The following is a 14,937-nucleotide window of genomic DNA, read 5'->3' as shown; positions in this document are numbered from 1 at the left end:
TCAGCTGGCCACTCCTGGGAAGGCTCACCACTGTGCCATGTTTTCGCCTTTTGTGGATAATGGTTCTCACTGTTTTTCTTGTGGTGTTCTTTGAAGGACTTCTTTTGGAAAGGAGACTCGTGACCACCATATTTCAGTTGCAACAATAAAACATTTTATTCCAATCAAAAGTACAGTGTGGAAAGAGAGAGTCCGCCAATTCTCTGTACCCCTCTGCTCTCTCTCCCTAGACAGAGGAACACCTCACGTTTTATACTCGACTACACTCCATATGTGGTTGGACTGTTCCCATATGCAGGATGTCTGCATTTCATCCATAAGGAATATTCATCAGCCCCCACCATTGGTTACGTGGTCTACGTGCTGCAGACACATCTGGATCCCCTTAACATTCCTGTCACGTGCACCAGAAAGTATGTCCAATCTAAACAACATCTTATGTCCCGCTCTCCTTTTCCAAGTCTACCCCATGGGCCTCACTATAATATTCCTCAACCCCATACCATCCCTTCAGGTCTATGAACATCTGCAGAGCTAATGAATATACCACATCCCAAAGCTTGGATTTATATTGTGTCTCATTTGTTCCTGAATTTCTTTGGATGATGTCTATCTTTTAAGGAACTTTTGGTCTACTTCACTTTATCAGGCAGGTTCAATTTAAGAAGCATTATCACTGCTCAGACTGTGGAAAAAGTTTTAATCATCAGAGTAATCACCTTCAATCTGGCTTATTCACACAGGAGTGAAACCTTATTACTTTTGTGGATAATGGTTCTCGCTGTTTTTTCAAACTCTCTCTCTCTCACTCTCTCCCTCTCTCTCTGTCTCTCTCTCTCTCTCTCTCTCTCTCTCTCTCTCTCTCTCTCTCTCTCTCACTCTCTCTCTCTCTCTCTCTCTCTCTGTCTCTCTCTCTCTCTCTGCAGAGTGTCTGGTTGTATGGTCACAGAGAAAGGCTGTTCTTCTCTGGCTACAGCTCTGAGTTCAAACCCCTCCCACCTGAAAGAACTGGATCTGACCTACAACCACCCAGGAGAGTCAGGAGTGAAGCTGCTCTGAAAACAGCTTGGTGAGCAATGGTCAGATTCACTGGTTAAAGACTCAGAATGAAGATAAGACCACCTTAAAACAGTGTTATAATTATTATTTATTTAATTATCATGGAGAATATCAGAATGAAATCAGGACTAAAGAAATGTAATCTACTCACACACAGACAGTGAGTGCTCATGGTATGAAATGTTTGAACTGTATAAAAGCATTAAAGAGGTGTGGGGCAGCTGAGGAGCTTCAGCAGTGTGGAGGATCAGTTCCTCTTTATCTGAGATACTTCATGCAGGTAAGCAATGAACAGCTTGGTTCCCTCTATGTAATTGTACCTGAGAAAAGATCAGACATGAACCCATAAACAGTAAACAACCCAGTACACAATAAACAACCCAGCACACAGTAAACAACCCAGCACACAATAAACAACCCAGTACACAGTAAACAACCCAGTACACAGTAAACAACCCAGTATACAATAAACAACCCAGTACACAATAAACAACCCAGTACACAGTAAACAACCCAGTATACAATAAACAACCCAGTACACAGTAAACAACCCAGTATACAATAAACAACCCAGCACACAGTAAACAACCCAGCACACAATAAACAACCCAGTACACAGTAAACAACCCAGTACACAGTAAACAACCCAGTACACAGTAAACAACCCAGTACACAATAAACAACCCAGTACACAGTAAACAACCCAGCACACAGTAAACAACCCAGTACACAGTAAACAACCCAGTATACAATAAACAACCCAGTACACAGTAAACAACCCAGTACACAATAAACAACCCAGTACACAGTAAACAACCCAGCACACAGTAAACAACCCAGTACACAGTAAACAACCCAGTACACAGTAAACAACCCAGCACACAGTAAACAACCCAGTACACAGTAAACAACCCAGCACACAGTAAACAACCCAGTATACAATAAACAACCCAGTACACAGTAAACAACCCAGTACACAGTACACAACCCAGTACACAGTAAACAACCCAGTATACAATAAACAACCCAGTACACAGTAAACAACCCAGCACACAGTAAACAACCCAGCACACAGTAAACAACCCAGTACACAGTAAACAACCCAGTATACAATAAACAACCCAGTACACAGTAAACAACCCAGTATACAATAAACAACCCAGTACACAGTAAACAACCCAGCACACAGTAAACAACCCAGTACACAGTAAACAACCCAGTATACAATAAACAACCCAGTACACAGTAAACAACCCAGCACACAATAAACAACCCAGTACACAGTAAACAACCCAGCACACAGTAAACAACCCAGCACACAGTAAACAACCCAGTATACAATAAACAACCCAGTACACAGTAAACAACCCAGTATACAATAAACAACCCAGTACACAGTAAACAACCCAGTACACAGTAAACAACCCAGCACACAGTAAACAACCCAGTACACAGCAAACAACCCAGTACACAGTAAACAACCCAGTACACAGTAAACAACCCAGCACACAGTAAACAACCCAGTACACAGTAAACAACCCAGTATACAATAAACAACCCAGTACACAATAAACAACCCAGCACACAGTAAACAACCCAGTACACAGTAAACAACCCAGTATACAATAAACAACCCAGTACACAGTAAACAACCCAGCACACAGTAAACAACCCAGCACACAATAAACAACCCAGTATACAATAAACAACCCAGTACACAATAAACAACCCAGTACACAGTAAACAACCCAGCACACAGTAAACAACCCAGCACACAGTAAACAACCCAGTATACAATAAACAACCCAGTACACAGTAAACAACCCAGTACACAGCAAACAACCCAGTACACAGTAAACAACCCAGTATACAATAAACAACCCAGTGCTGTAATAACCTTGACTGCCAATCACAGCCATCATGTCTTGGCCGGCTATCCACTGTCTCTTTATTTTTTCCAGAGCTGTGTATACAGTAGTCTTGTAATTCAATAACTCATGTTTACCAAGATTGTCCACAAGGGGGGTGCTATTATACTTAAATAGCTTTGGGGGGCTGCTATCAGTGCACTGTGCTTTCATGTTAAGTGTTCCGGGATGTTCCTGGTTACCTGCTCATCTTCTCATTCTGGGAGTGAAGGCCGTCATCAAAGCCTCCGATGGGCAGCATGATGATACTCTTCCCCGTCACATCCTGGAACGTCCTGGCAATGGGAATCGTCCCGCCCTCCCGAATCAGGTCAGGTTCCACGTTAAACACTGCAGGAGACGACAAGTTCAGAGAAGTGGACCTCTAAGGTAGGGGGTTCTAATAAAGTGGCCAATGAGTGGAAGTACAGCTTTGGGTGTTTCTAATAAAGCGGCCAGTGAGTGGACGTACAGTGTAGGGTGTTTCTAATAAAGAGGCCAGTGAGTGGACGTACAGTGTAGGGTGTTTCTAATAAAGTGGCCAATGAGTGGACGTACAGTGTAGGGGGTTCTAATAAAATGGCCAATGAGTGGAAGTACAGCTTTGGGTGTTTCTAATAAAGCGGCCAGTGAGTGGACGTACAGTGTAGGGTGTTTCTAATAAAGCGGCCAGTGAGTGGACGTACAGTGTAGGGTGTTTCTAATAAAGCGGCCAGTGAGTGGACGTACAGTGTAGGGAGTTTCTAATAAAATGGCCAGTGAGTGGACGTACAGTGTAGGGTGTTTCTAATAAAGTGGTGAGTGAGTGGACGTACAGTGTAGGGTGTTTCTAATAAAGTGGCCAGTGAGTGGACGTACAGTGTAGGGTGTTTCTAATAAAGCGGCCAGTGAGTGGACGTACAGTGTAGGGTGTTTCTAATAAAGTGGCCAGTGAGTGGAAGTACAGCTTTGGGTGTTTCTAATAAAGCGGCCAGTGAGTGGACGTACAGTGTAGGGTGTTTCTAATAAAGTGGCCAGTGAGTGGACGTACAGTGTAGGGTGTTTCTAATAAAGTGGCCAGTGAGTGGACGTACAGTGTAGGGAGTTTCTAATAAAATGGCCAGTGAGTGGACGTACAGTGTAGGGTGTTTCTAATAAAGCGGCCAGTGAGTGGAAGTACAGTGTAGGGTGTTTCTAATAAAGTGGCCAGTGAGTGGACGTACAGTGTAGGGTGTTTGTAATAAAGCGGCCAGTGAGTGGACGTACAGTGTAGGGTGTTTCTAATAAAGCGGCCAGTGAGTGGAAGTACAGCTTTGGGTGTTTCTAATAAAGCGGCCAGTGAGTGGAAGTACAGTGTAGGGTGTTTCTAATAAAGTGGCCAGTGAGTGGACGTACAGTGTAGGGTGTTTCTAATAAAGTGGCCAGTGAGTGGACGTACAGTGTAGGGAGTTTCTAATAAAATGGCCAGTGAGTGGACGTACAGTGTAGGGTGTTTCTAATAAAGAGGCCAGTGAGTGGAAGTACAGCTTTGGGTGTTTCTAATAAAGCGGCCAGTGAGTGGACGTACAGTGTAGGGTGTTTCTAATAAAGCGGCCAGTGAGTGGAAGTACAGTGTAGGGTGTTTCTAATAAAGCGGCCAGTGAGTGGACGTACAGTGTAGGGTGTTTCTAATAAAGCGGCCAGTAAGTGGAAGTACAGTGTAGGGTGTTTCTAATAAAGCGGCCAGTGAGTGGAAGTACAGTGTAGGGTGTTTCTAATAAAGCGGCCAGTGAGTGGAAGTACAGTGTAGGGTGTTTCTAATAAAGCGGCCAGTGAGTGGACGTACAGTGTAGGGTGTTTCTAATAAAGCGGCCAGTGAGTGGAAGTACACTGTAGGATATTTTAGGGAAGGTTTGGTGAGGATGACCTCTCTTGACAGCTGCTTTTCCTGCCTCGTACAGTGGGTGTTTGACCTCAGCGAGCCATGGTTTAGCTCCGATGATCATCGTCACCTTCAGTTTATTGGGGCTCTTCCTCTTGGCGAACACCGAATGCAGGTGGTCACTCACCTGAGACAGGAAGATGGACAGGTCAGCTGACTGTATGGCTGGGCTTAGTCAGTAATAGTGAGTTATTCGAGACTCTTTACGTTGATGGTCTGCTGTAGATGACTGTAATCCTTGTAATCCCTGACAGTGAGATTACTTTTTAATTCATTTTAATTACAATTTACAACAGTTTACAACTAACAGTTGATATTGATAATAATAATTATTATAATTATAAGTAAGCACAATATGATATTGTTTTTGATTATTATTATTAGCAGTAATAGTAGTAGCAGTAGAATACTATTACACTATTATCATCTAATGTTAATATTCTACTATATTATTGAATAGTATTATTAGTAGGATTAGTAGTATTGTTTCATTATTATTAATACTAAATTACATTAATGTTCAATTATATTATTATATAGTATTAGTATTATTATTAGTAGTAGTGTTTTTATTTATATTATATATTTTATTATTATAATTTTGTTTGTTTTATGTTCTTATATAACCTTTAAGAACATAAAACAAGCAGCCCAATTATTATTATTACATTATATTAATGTTCAGTTATATGATTGAATAGTAGTATTAGTAGGTTTAGTAGTATTATTACATTGTTATTATTATTATTACAGTATATTAATATTAAGTTACGTTATTGTGTAGTATTATTTTTAGTAGCAGTAGTGGTCTGTGCTCACCTGCTTCTCCACCACTGCAGGGTCCATGTCCGGTACCTGGCGGATGGAGAACTTGGCCGTGACTTTAGCAGGTATGACTGTTTTTGACCCGGGGGCGGAGAAAGCCCCCTCAATGCCATGGATGGAGACAGTGGGGTGACGCCAGCGATGGGCCAACAGCTCCACCTGCAGGCAGAAAGCAGATGGTGCATTTTTACAGTAGTACTGTCTGTCCCAGTCTGCCTGCTTACACTGTAGGGGGCAGGGCTGAATAGATGGGCGTGTTTGAGTGGGGTGGAGCAGAGTTGAAAGGATATATGTGCTGAGTTGGGGGGGGGGGGGTCAATGGGGTCTAGCACACTATAATAGCTGTGAATGTCTCTCTACCTTGTTGTTGTACATGAGCTGCTCCACTCCGATCTTGGCCTTGTAGCTCTCCACATCAAACTCAATGTCCTGATACATCTTCCACTCTTCATCAGAGAAATGAGCCACTGCGTCTCTGATACCGGGGATCAGGATGGTCCCGCTGGGGCTGATCAGCGTGTCTGAGAGGAGAAGGTGGGGAAGGGGGGGGTACTGGTTTACACCATCAGTTTTCATTAATTAAATGAATATCAGTGAGATAGTAACACTAAACACACCCAAAATCCCGATCATGTCCGTCATGGGCTCTATCACTGTTCCCCCGTACACTCCGGAGTGTAAGTCCTGCTTCGGCCCCTCCACCTGTGGATCATTTAATGTAAGTCAGTATATGGGAGTCTTTTCTGAAACCATGGCAACAACAAGTCAGCTCAAGTTCAGAAACACCCAGGAGTAACAAGCAACCAGCAGTGTGGGCGACGAGAGGCAAAGCATTGCTGCAGGTCTGAACAGGGTCAGAACCTACCTCAGCGAAGAAGTAGCAGTTGCCCCGGGTGCCGTAGGTGAGAGCGGGTCGTTTACTGAGCCAGCCGCAGTCTGAGATGATGATGTAATCCACATCCGAGAAGAACGAGTCCTTCTGGGACTCAATCATGGCGTCCAGTCCATTAGAGCCTGTCTCCTCCATCCCCTCTATTATAAACTTCACATTCACCGGAAGATCCTGAGGACCACACAGCAGAGCATCACAGTCTGACTCCGAGTCAGAAAAAAAGGTGCAAGGACCTGTCACTGTGCTCTGTACAGCGAAATGTGTCCCCTACATTTCACCCATCTATGGTAGTGAACACACACACACACTCGTGCACTAGGGGCAGTGAGTACACACACTCATCCAGAGCGGTGGGCAGCCAACTCCAGCACCCGGGGAGCAGAGAGGGTGAAGGGCCTTGCTCAAGGGTGCAGCTTGCTGAGCCCGGGTATCAAACCCACAACCCTGTCATCAACAGCCCAGCGCTCTAACCGCTCTAACATCTCCAAATCATAAAAAGTTAAAATCAGAGTCAGAATCAGAATGAGAATCAGATTTAGAGTCAAAATCAGAGTCAGAACCAGAATGAGAATCAGATTCAGAGTTAAAATCAGAATCAGAATGAGAATCAGATTCAGAGTTAAAATCAGAGTCAGAATCAGAATGAGAATCAGATTCAGAGACAGAATCAGAATGAGAATCAGATTCAGAGTCAAAATCAGAGTCAGAATCAGAATGAGAATCAGATTCAGAGTCAAAATCAGAGTCAGAACCAGAATGAGAATCAGATTCAGAGTTAAAATCAGAGTCAGAACCAGAATGAGAATCAGATTCAGAGTTAAAATCAGAGTCAGAATCAGAATGAGAATCAGATTCAGAGTCAGAACCAGAATGAGAATCAGAGTCAGAATCAGAATGAGAATCAGATTCAGAGTCAAAATCAGAGTCAGAATAAGAATCAAATTCAGAGTCAAAATCAGAGTCAGAACCAGAATGAGAATCAGATTCAGAGTCACAATCAGAGTCAGAACCAGAATAAGAATCAGATTCAGAGTCAAAATCAGAGTCAAAACCAGAATGAAAACTAGACTCTAAATCAGGAAGATCAGGGTCAAAACTAGGACTGGAGTCAGAGTATCAGAGGCAGGAAGCTGTTTCAAAGAGAGAGAGAGAGTCAGATTTAGTCAGTATCAGAGGTGGAATGAGTAAGAGTATCAGAGTCAGAAAAAAAGGTGCATCAGAATCAGATTCAGAGTCAAAATCAGAGTCAAAACCAGAATGAGAATCAGATTCAGAGTTAAAATCAGAGTCAGAACCAGAATGAGAATCAGATTCAGAGTTAAAATCAGAGTCAGAATAAGAATCAGATTCAGAGTTAAAATCAGAGTCAGAACCAGAATGAGAATCAGATTCAGAGTTAAAATCAGAGTCAGAATGAGAATCAGAGTCAGAACCAGAATGAGAATCAGATTCAGAGTCAAAATCAGAGTCAGAATAAGAATCAAATTCAGAGTCAAAATCAGAGTCAGAACCAGAATGAGAATCAGATTCAGAGTCAGAACCAGAATAAGAATCAGATTCAGAGTCAAAATCAGAGTCAAAACCAGAATGAAAACTAGACTCTAAATCAGGAAGATCAGGGTCAAAACTAGGACTGGAGTCAGAGTATCAGAGGCAGGAAGCTGTTTCAGAGAGAGAGAGAGAGTCAGATTTAGTCAGTATCAGAGGTGGAATGAGTAAGAGCATCAGAGTCAGAAATCAGCATGAGAGTCAAAATAATTACTAATAAAAATCAGAATAATATCTTGAATTAGAGTTCTGAGTCAGAAGAAGAAAAAGGCTCAGAATCAAAATAAGATTCAGAATCAGTCCGTAATCGAGTCAGATACTGACGGTTTAACATTAATAATAAAAACACTGAAAAATGTTGACAGGATGAAGTGCTGAGGTTCCTGAGTGAGGTGCAGTGCAGGTGCCTGGGCAGGTGTCTGTTGTGCTTCTGGGTCTCACCATGTTCAGAGCTTTATAGGCCTCCACTGCGTGGATCCAGGCCAGAACCGGAGCTTTATTATCCGACGCCCCCCTGCCGTACAGGTTCCCTACAGGGAGAGGCGAGCAGCGAGCAGGACAGTATTAGAGTACAGCTGTGAGGAATGAATTCATTAGTGTGGGTTGATGGTGTGGTTCTGAAAGAACAGAGGAAAAACTGGACACTGCATTTAGTTCATGTTCGGTAGAAAGACTGGACGTTAAACTGACCGTTAATTTCGGTAAGGTTGTACGGTTCAGTCGCCCATCCGTCCTCTTTCTTCGCCGGCTGAACGTCCACATGTCCGTACACACACACCGTGGGCTTGTTCACATCACTGCTGAACTGCGCTGTGACCACTTTAGGCAAGGCTAGAGAGCTACCGTCCGACATCTGGACAAGAAAAAAAGTGTGAATACTAAAGATGGGAGGAGCTTAACTGCTGTAGGCTGAATGGGTGGGGCTAAACTGCTGTAGGCTGAATGGGTGGGGCTAAACTGCTGTAGGCAGAATGAGAGGGGCTAAAGTGCTGTAAGCTAAATGGGTGGGACTAAAGTGGTGTAGGCTGAATGGGTGGGGCTAAACTGCTTTAGGCTGAATGGGTGGGGCTAAACTGCTGTAGGCAGAATGAGAGGGGCTAAAGTGCTGTAAGCTAAATGGGTGGGACTAAAGTGGTGTAGGCTGAATGGGTGGGGCTAAACTGGTGTAGACTGAATGGGTGGGGCTAGACTGGTATAGGCTGAATGGTAGGGGCTAAACTGCTTTAGGCTAAATGGGTGGGGCTAAACTGGTGTAGACTGAATGGGAGGGGTTAAAGTGCTGTATGCTGAATGGGTGGGGCTAAACAGCTGTAGGCTGAATGGGAGGGGCTAAAATGCTGTAAGCTAAATGGGTGGGACTAAAGTGGTGTAGGCTGAATGGGTGGGGCCAAACTGGTGTAGACTGAATGGGTGGGGCTAGACTGGTATAGGCTGAATGGTAGGGGCTAAACTGGTGTAGACTGAATGGGTGGGGCTAGACTGGTATAGGCTGAATGGTAGGGGCTAAACTGCTTTAGGCTAAATGGGTGGGGCTAAACTGGTGTAGACTGAATGGGCGGGACTAGACTGGTATAGGCTGAATGGTAGGGGCTAAACTGCTGTAGGCTGAACAGGATGCGCTAAAGTGCTGTAGTCAGAATTGAATGGGCTAAAGTGCTGTATGCTGAATGGGTGGGGCTAAACAGCTGTAGGCAGAATGGGAGGGGCTAAAGTGCTGTAGGCTTGTGTGTGTGTATTACCTGCTGTGAGCCAATGTCCACCAGCTGCACCTCTCCTTTCATCTTCCTCAGTTTCTCTGCCACCATCTCCATCATACTGTGAAGCTCCGCCCGCTTGGTTACGTCACTGGAGTCACTCTCTACAGCGACCCACTCCCGCAGAGCCTCAAACCAACAACACACTTTTTTCCTCACAAGTACACACACTCTATAGCCTCATAAATCCCCTTTGCTTGTTAGCTACGTTAGCTTTGTAGCTCCAGTGCAGCAGTCTTTACCTTAAGTACCTTAGGAAGTAATCTATTTATGCCAGTGTTGCTTTAAACAGATGGAAATCCACAGTGATCGCTTAATCAATAAATAATTTAACGAGATTTAACAGCTCAGCAAACATTTTCCATAGTCTGAGTGACTGTTACAGTGTGGTGATAACTGTAGTACCTGAACATAGTCCTCTTCATGAGTGTCCACATACTTTATCAGCTGGTCCAGTCTGAACGAATGAACCGCTGCGCCTAATAGCAGGAGCATCACAGCAGCACTGTTCATCTGCAGACGAGATTCCACAACATCACCACATTTCACATACACAGCATACTGATTCATTCATATTCAGACTCTGTGTAATGCATAATACATACTGAATAATTCACAGTGGAAACTGAATAATTCATAGTGGATAATAAATAATTCATAGTGGATACCGAATCATTCACAGTAGATACTGAATAATTAAAAGTTTATCCTGAATAATTTATAGTGGATAATGAATAATTCATAGTGGATACTGAATCATTCACAGTAGATACTGAATAATTTATAGTGGAAACTAAATAATTCATAGTGGATACTGAATAATTCATAGTGGATACTGAATCATTCACAGTAGATACTGAATAATTAAAAGTTTATCCTGAATATTTCATAGTGGATACTGAATAATTCATAGTGGATACTGAATCATTTACAGTAGATACTGAATAATTTATAGTGGAAACTAAATAATTCATAGTGGATACTGAATAATTAAAAGTTTATCCTGAATAATTCATAGTGCATACTGAATAATTCATAGTAGACACTAAATAATTCACAATACATACTGAATAATTCATAGTGGATACTGAATAACTAAAAGTTTATCCTGAATAATTCATAGTGGATACTGAATAATTAAAAGTTTATTCTGAATAATTCATAGTGGATACTGAATAATTCATAGTGGATACTGAATAATTTATAATACACACTGAATAACTCATAGTAGAAACTGAATAATTCATAGTAGATACTGAATAACTCATAGTAGACTGTATAATTCATAATACACACTGAATAACTCATAGTAGAAACTGAATAATTCATAGTAGAAACTGAATAATTCATAGTGGATACTGAATAATTAATAGTAGATACTGAATAATTCATAATGGATACTGAATAATTCACAGTAGATCCTGAATAATTTATAGTGGAAACTGAATAATTCATAGTAAATACTGAATAATTCATAGTGGATACTGAATAATTAAAGGTTTATCCTGAATAATTCATAGTGGATACTGAATAATTAAAAGTCTATCCTGAATAATTCATAGTGGATACTGAATAATTCATAGTAGATACTGAATAATTTATAATACACACTGAATAACTCATAGTAGAAACTGAATAATTCATAGTGGATACTGAATAATTAATAGTAGATACTGAATAATTCATAGTGGATACTGAATAATTCTTAGTAGACTGTATAATTCATAATAGATACTGAATAATTCACAGTGGATACTGAATACTGAGTCCCTAAATGGACTCGTGCCTGTCTGACACTATTAATCCTAGATGGACTCGTGCCTCTCTGACACTATTAATATCACCACTATCAACTTTCTGTTGTATCTGTTTTGGTAATTTTTATCATTAATGTTTAAAACAGTCTGATCAGAGGAGGATGGGTCCCCCTTGTGAGTCTTGGTTCTTCCCAAGGTTTCTTCCTCCAGCTCTGAGGGAGTTTTTCCTTGCCACTGTCGCCGTTGGCTTGCTCACGGGGGTCTTTGACGCTTCATGTTATTTCTTCTCTGTCTCTGTCCTTTATTAAGTACTAATTATGTAAAGCTGCTTTGTGACGACAACAGTTGTAAAAAGCGCTATACAAATAAATTTGACTTGACTTGACTTGACTACTGAATAATTCACAATACATACTGAATAATTTATAGTGTAAACTGAATAATTAATAAAGGATACTGAATAATTCATAGTAGATACTGAATAATTCATAGTGGATACTGAATAATTAAAAGTTTATCCTGAATAATTCATAGTGGATACTGAATAATTAAAAGTTTATCCTGAATAATTCATAGTGGATACTGAATAATTCATAGCGGATACTTAATAATTCACAGTAGATACTGAATAATTTATATTGAAAACTGAATAATTCATTGTGGATACTGAATAATTCATAGTGGATACTGAATAATTAAAAGTTTATCCTGAATAATTCATAGTAGATACTGAATAATTCATAGTGGATACTGAATAATTAAAAGTTTATCCTGAATAATTCATAGTGGATACTGAATAATTCATAGTGGATACTTAATAATTCACAGTAGATACTGAATAATTTATAGTGGAAACTGAATAATTCATTGTGGATACTGAATAATTCATAGTGAATACTGAATAATTTAAAGTTTATCCTGAATAATTCATAGTGGATACTGAATAATTCATAGTGGATACTGAATAACTAAAAGTTTATCCTGAATAATTCATAGTGGATACTGAATAACTAAAAGTTTATCCTGAATAATTCATAGTGGATACTGAATAACTAAAAGTTTATACTGAATAATTCATAGTGGATACTGAATAATTAAAAGTTTATCCTGAATAATTCATAGTGGATACTGAATAACTAAAAGTTTATACTGAATAATTCATAGTGGATACTGAATAATTAAAAGTTTATCCTGAATAATTCATAGTGGATACTGAATAATTCATAGCGGATACTTAATAATTCACAGTAGATACTGAATAATTTATAGTGAAAACTGAATAATTCATTGTGGATACTGAATAATTCATAGTGGATACTGAATAATTAAAAGTTTATCCTGAATAATTCATAGTGGATACTGAATAATTCATAGTGGATACTTAATAATTCACAGTAGATACTGAATAATTTATAGTGGAAACTGAATAATTCATTGTGGATACTGAATAATTCATAGTGAATACTGAATAATTAAAAGTTTATCCTGAATAATTCTTAGTGGATACTGAATAATTCATAGTAGATACTGAATAATTGATAATACACACTGAATAATTCATAGTAGATACTGAATAAGTCATAGTAGATACTAAGTAATTCATAGTGGATACTGAATAATTCATAGTGGATACTGAATAATTTGTAGTGGATACTGAATAATTCACAATACATACTGAATAATTCACAGTAGATACTGAATAATTTATAGTGGATAGTGAATAATTCATAGTGGATACTGAATAATCGATAGTGGATACTGAATAATCGATAGTGAATACTGAATAATTCATAGTGGATACTGAATCATTAATAATAGATACTGAATAATTTATAGTGGATACTGAATAATTCATAGTGGATACTGAATCATTAATAATAGATACTGAATAATTTATAGTGGATACTGAATAATTCATAGTGGATACTGAATAATTGAAATACTGAATAACAGCTGAATTTAATAACGTTAGTATTTAAAGCAGTGAGCTGAAAGTGGTCAGATCTTACCGTGTCGAGCAGCTGCAGGGTTAGAGTGGAGCTGGAAGTGAGCGAATCTGAAAGCGGGTCCTGCAGTGTTAAATACTCCGGGCCTCCTGCGGTCCGGCAGATTACGGCCCAGAGTGATTTCTGTTTTCGCTGACAAGTCCAAACTCTGAGGCAAGAGTTGATCAAACACCCAGGACACACACTGTGTTAGAGCAGCGGGGGAGAGAGGTCAGGGTCAGCCACATTCCAACATACACACACAGGGACTGTTAGCAACCACTGCACCAGCTAACTACAGGTGTGTGTGTGTGTGTGTGTGTGTGTGTGTGTATGTGTGTGTGCAGGGACAGCAGACCAGTAATAAAGTACTGGTTTTGGTTTAGGAGTCTCCCACCTGCTTCAGCCCAGTGTAGTCAGTCAGCTGAGAGGTGTTTGGTGTGTTCGGGGTCTGAAGTTTAGCTTCTGTAGTTCTCCACTGGAGCTTTGAGGCTAATAAAGCTAACAGCCCTGCTAAGACATCCAGCTCAGGTCCAGCTTCAGGAGCCGGTTCCTTAATGGTCATGGTACTTGTAAAGCTTGGGGCGCTGGTCAGGGAAGTAATGGAAGCTCATGAGCATGGAGCTAGCTGCATATCTACAGTATGGAGCACTGTTAGGAGGGCAGCAGATCCCTGAGGACCTTTAATTAATGTGTTAGACCTGATTAGGAAAGAATAATAAGGTGTTTATGACATCATTAATTAGTTCAAACCATTAATAAAAACCTTAAATAAGGGTAGTCTGGTGATATCCCTGACCTGGTAGCAGCGGCTCTACAGTGGAGGAAAGCAGGGGCTTCACTCTGAGGCCTCGGCCTCGGCCTGGATCAGCAGGTCAGACTCTACCCTTTCATTCTTCTCTCAGCAGGGAACCTAATTACTGCCCTAACAGCCAGCAGAACACTACTGCCTACTGCCATTACTGTCACACACACTCACTGAGCAATCACCCCTGCTGCCTGTCCTGTCCGAGTGTGTGTGTGTGTGTGTGTGTGTAAAGGGGGTGTTGTTTGAACTTTAATTAATTGAATTTGAGTCATTATCAGGATGAAGATAAATTATCATCCTAAATCTTTTGATTTCATCACACTATGCTTTCATCCACAGTCATGTCCATATGTATTTGGACAGTGACACAGGTTTCCTCAGTGGATTTTAAATGAACTGGCTAAGGTCCGCACTTTCAGCTGTAATTTAAGAGGTTATGCAAACCATTTAGGAATTACTGCCATTTTTCATTTTCACAGACACTGAAGTAATTGGACAGTTG

General features: G+C 40.5%; 1 protein-coding gene across 1 annotated transcript; it reads right to left on the bottom strand.

Annotated features, from left to right (window-relative positions):
* Positions 1-1,129: 1,129 nt before the first annotated feature.
* On the bottom strand, positions 1,130-13,741 carry cndp1 (carnosine dipeptidase 1). The gene is made up of 12 exons (XM_072692589.1): positions 13,652-13,741; positions 10,291-10,398; positions 9,871-10,014; positions 8,822-8,984; positions 8,573-8,661; positions 6,557-6,754; positions 6,309-6,393; positions 6,052-6,212; positions 5,686-5,850; positions 4,852-4,993; positions 3,170-3,317; positions 1,130-1,379 (listed from the first exon to the last, which is right to left on the bottom strand). Exons 2-12 carry the CDS (start codon positions 10,396-10,398, stop codon positions 1,307-1,309), a joined length of 1,476 nt encoding a protein of 491 aa, XP_072548690.1. The 5' UTR covers positions 13,652-13,741; the 3' UTR covers positions 1,130-1,306.
* Positions 13,742-14,937: the final 1,196 nt, after the last annotated feature.

This window comes from Salminus brasiliensis, chromosome 1 (genome assembly GCF_030463535.1).
Source record: "Salminus brasiliensis chromosome 1, fSalBra1.hap2, whole genome shotgun sequence".
Lineage (NCBI taxonomy): Eukaryota > Metazoa > Chordata > Actinopteri > Characiformes > Bryconidae > Salminus > Salminus brasiliensis.
This window is presented reverse-complemented; position numbering and strand designations above follow the sequence as displayed.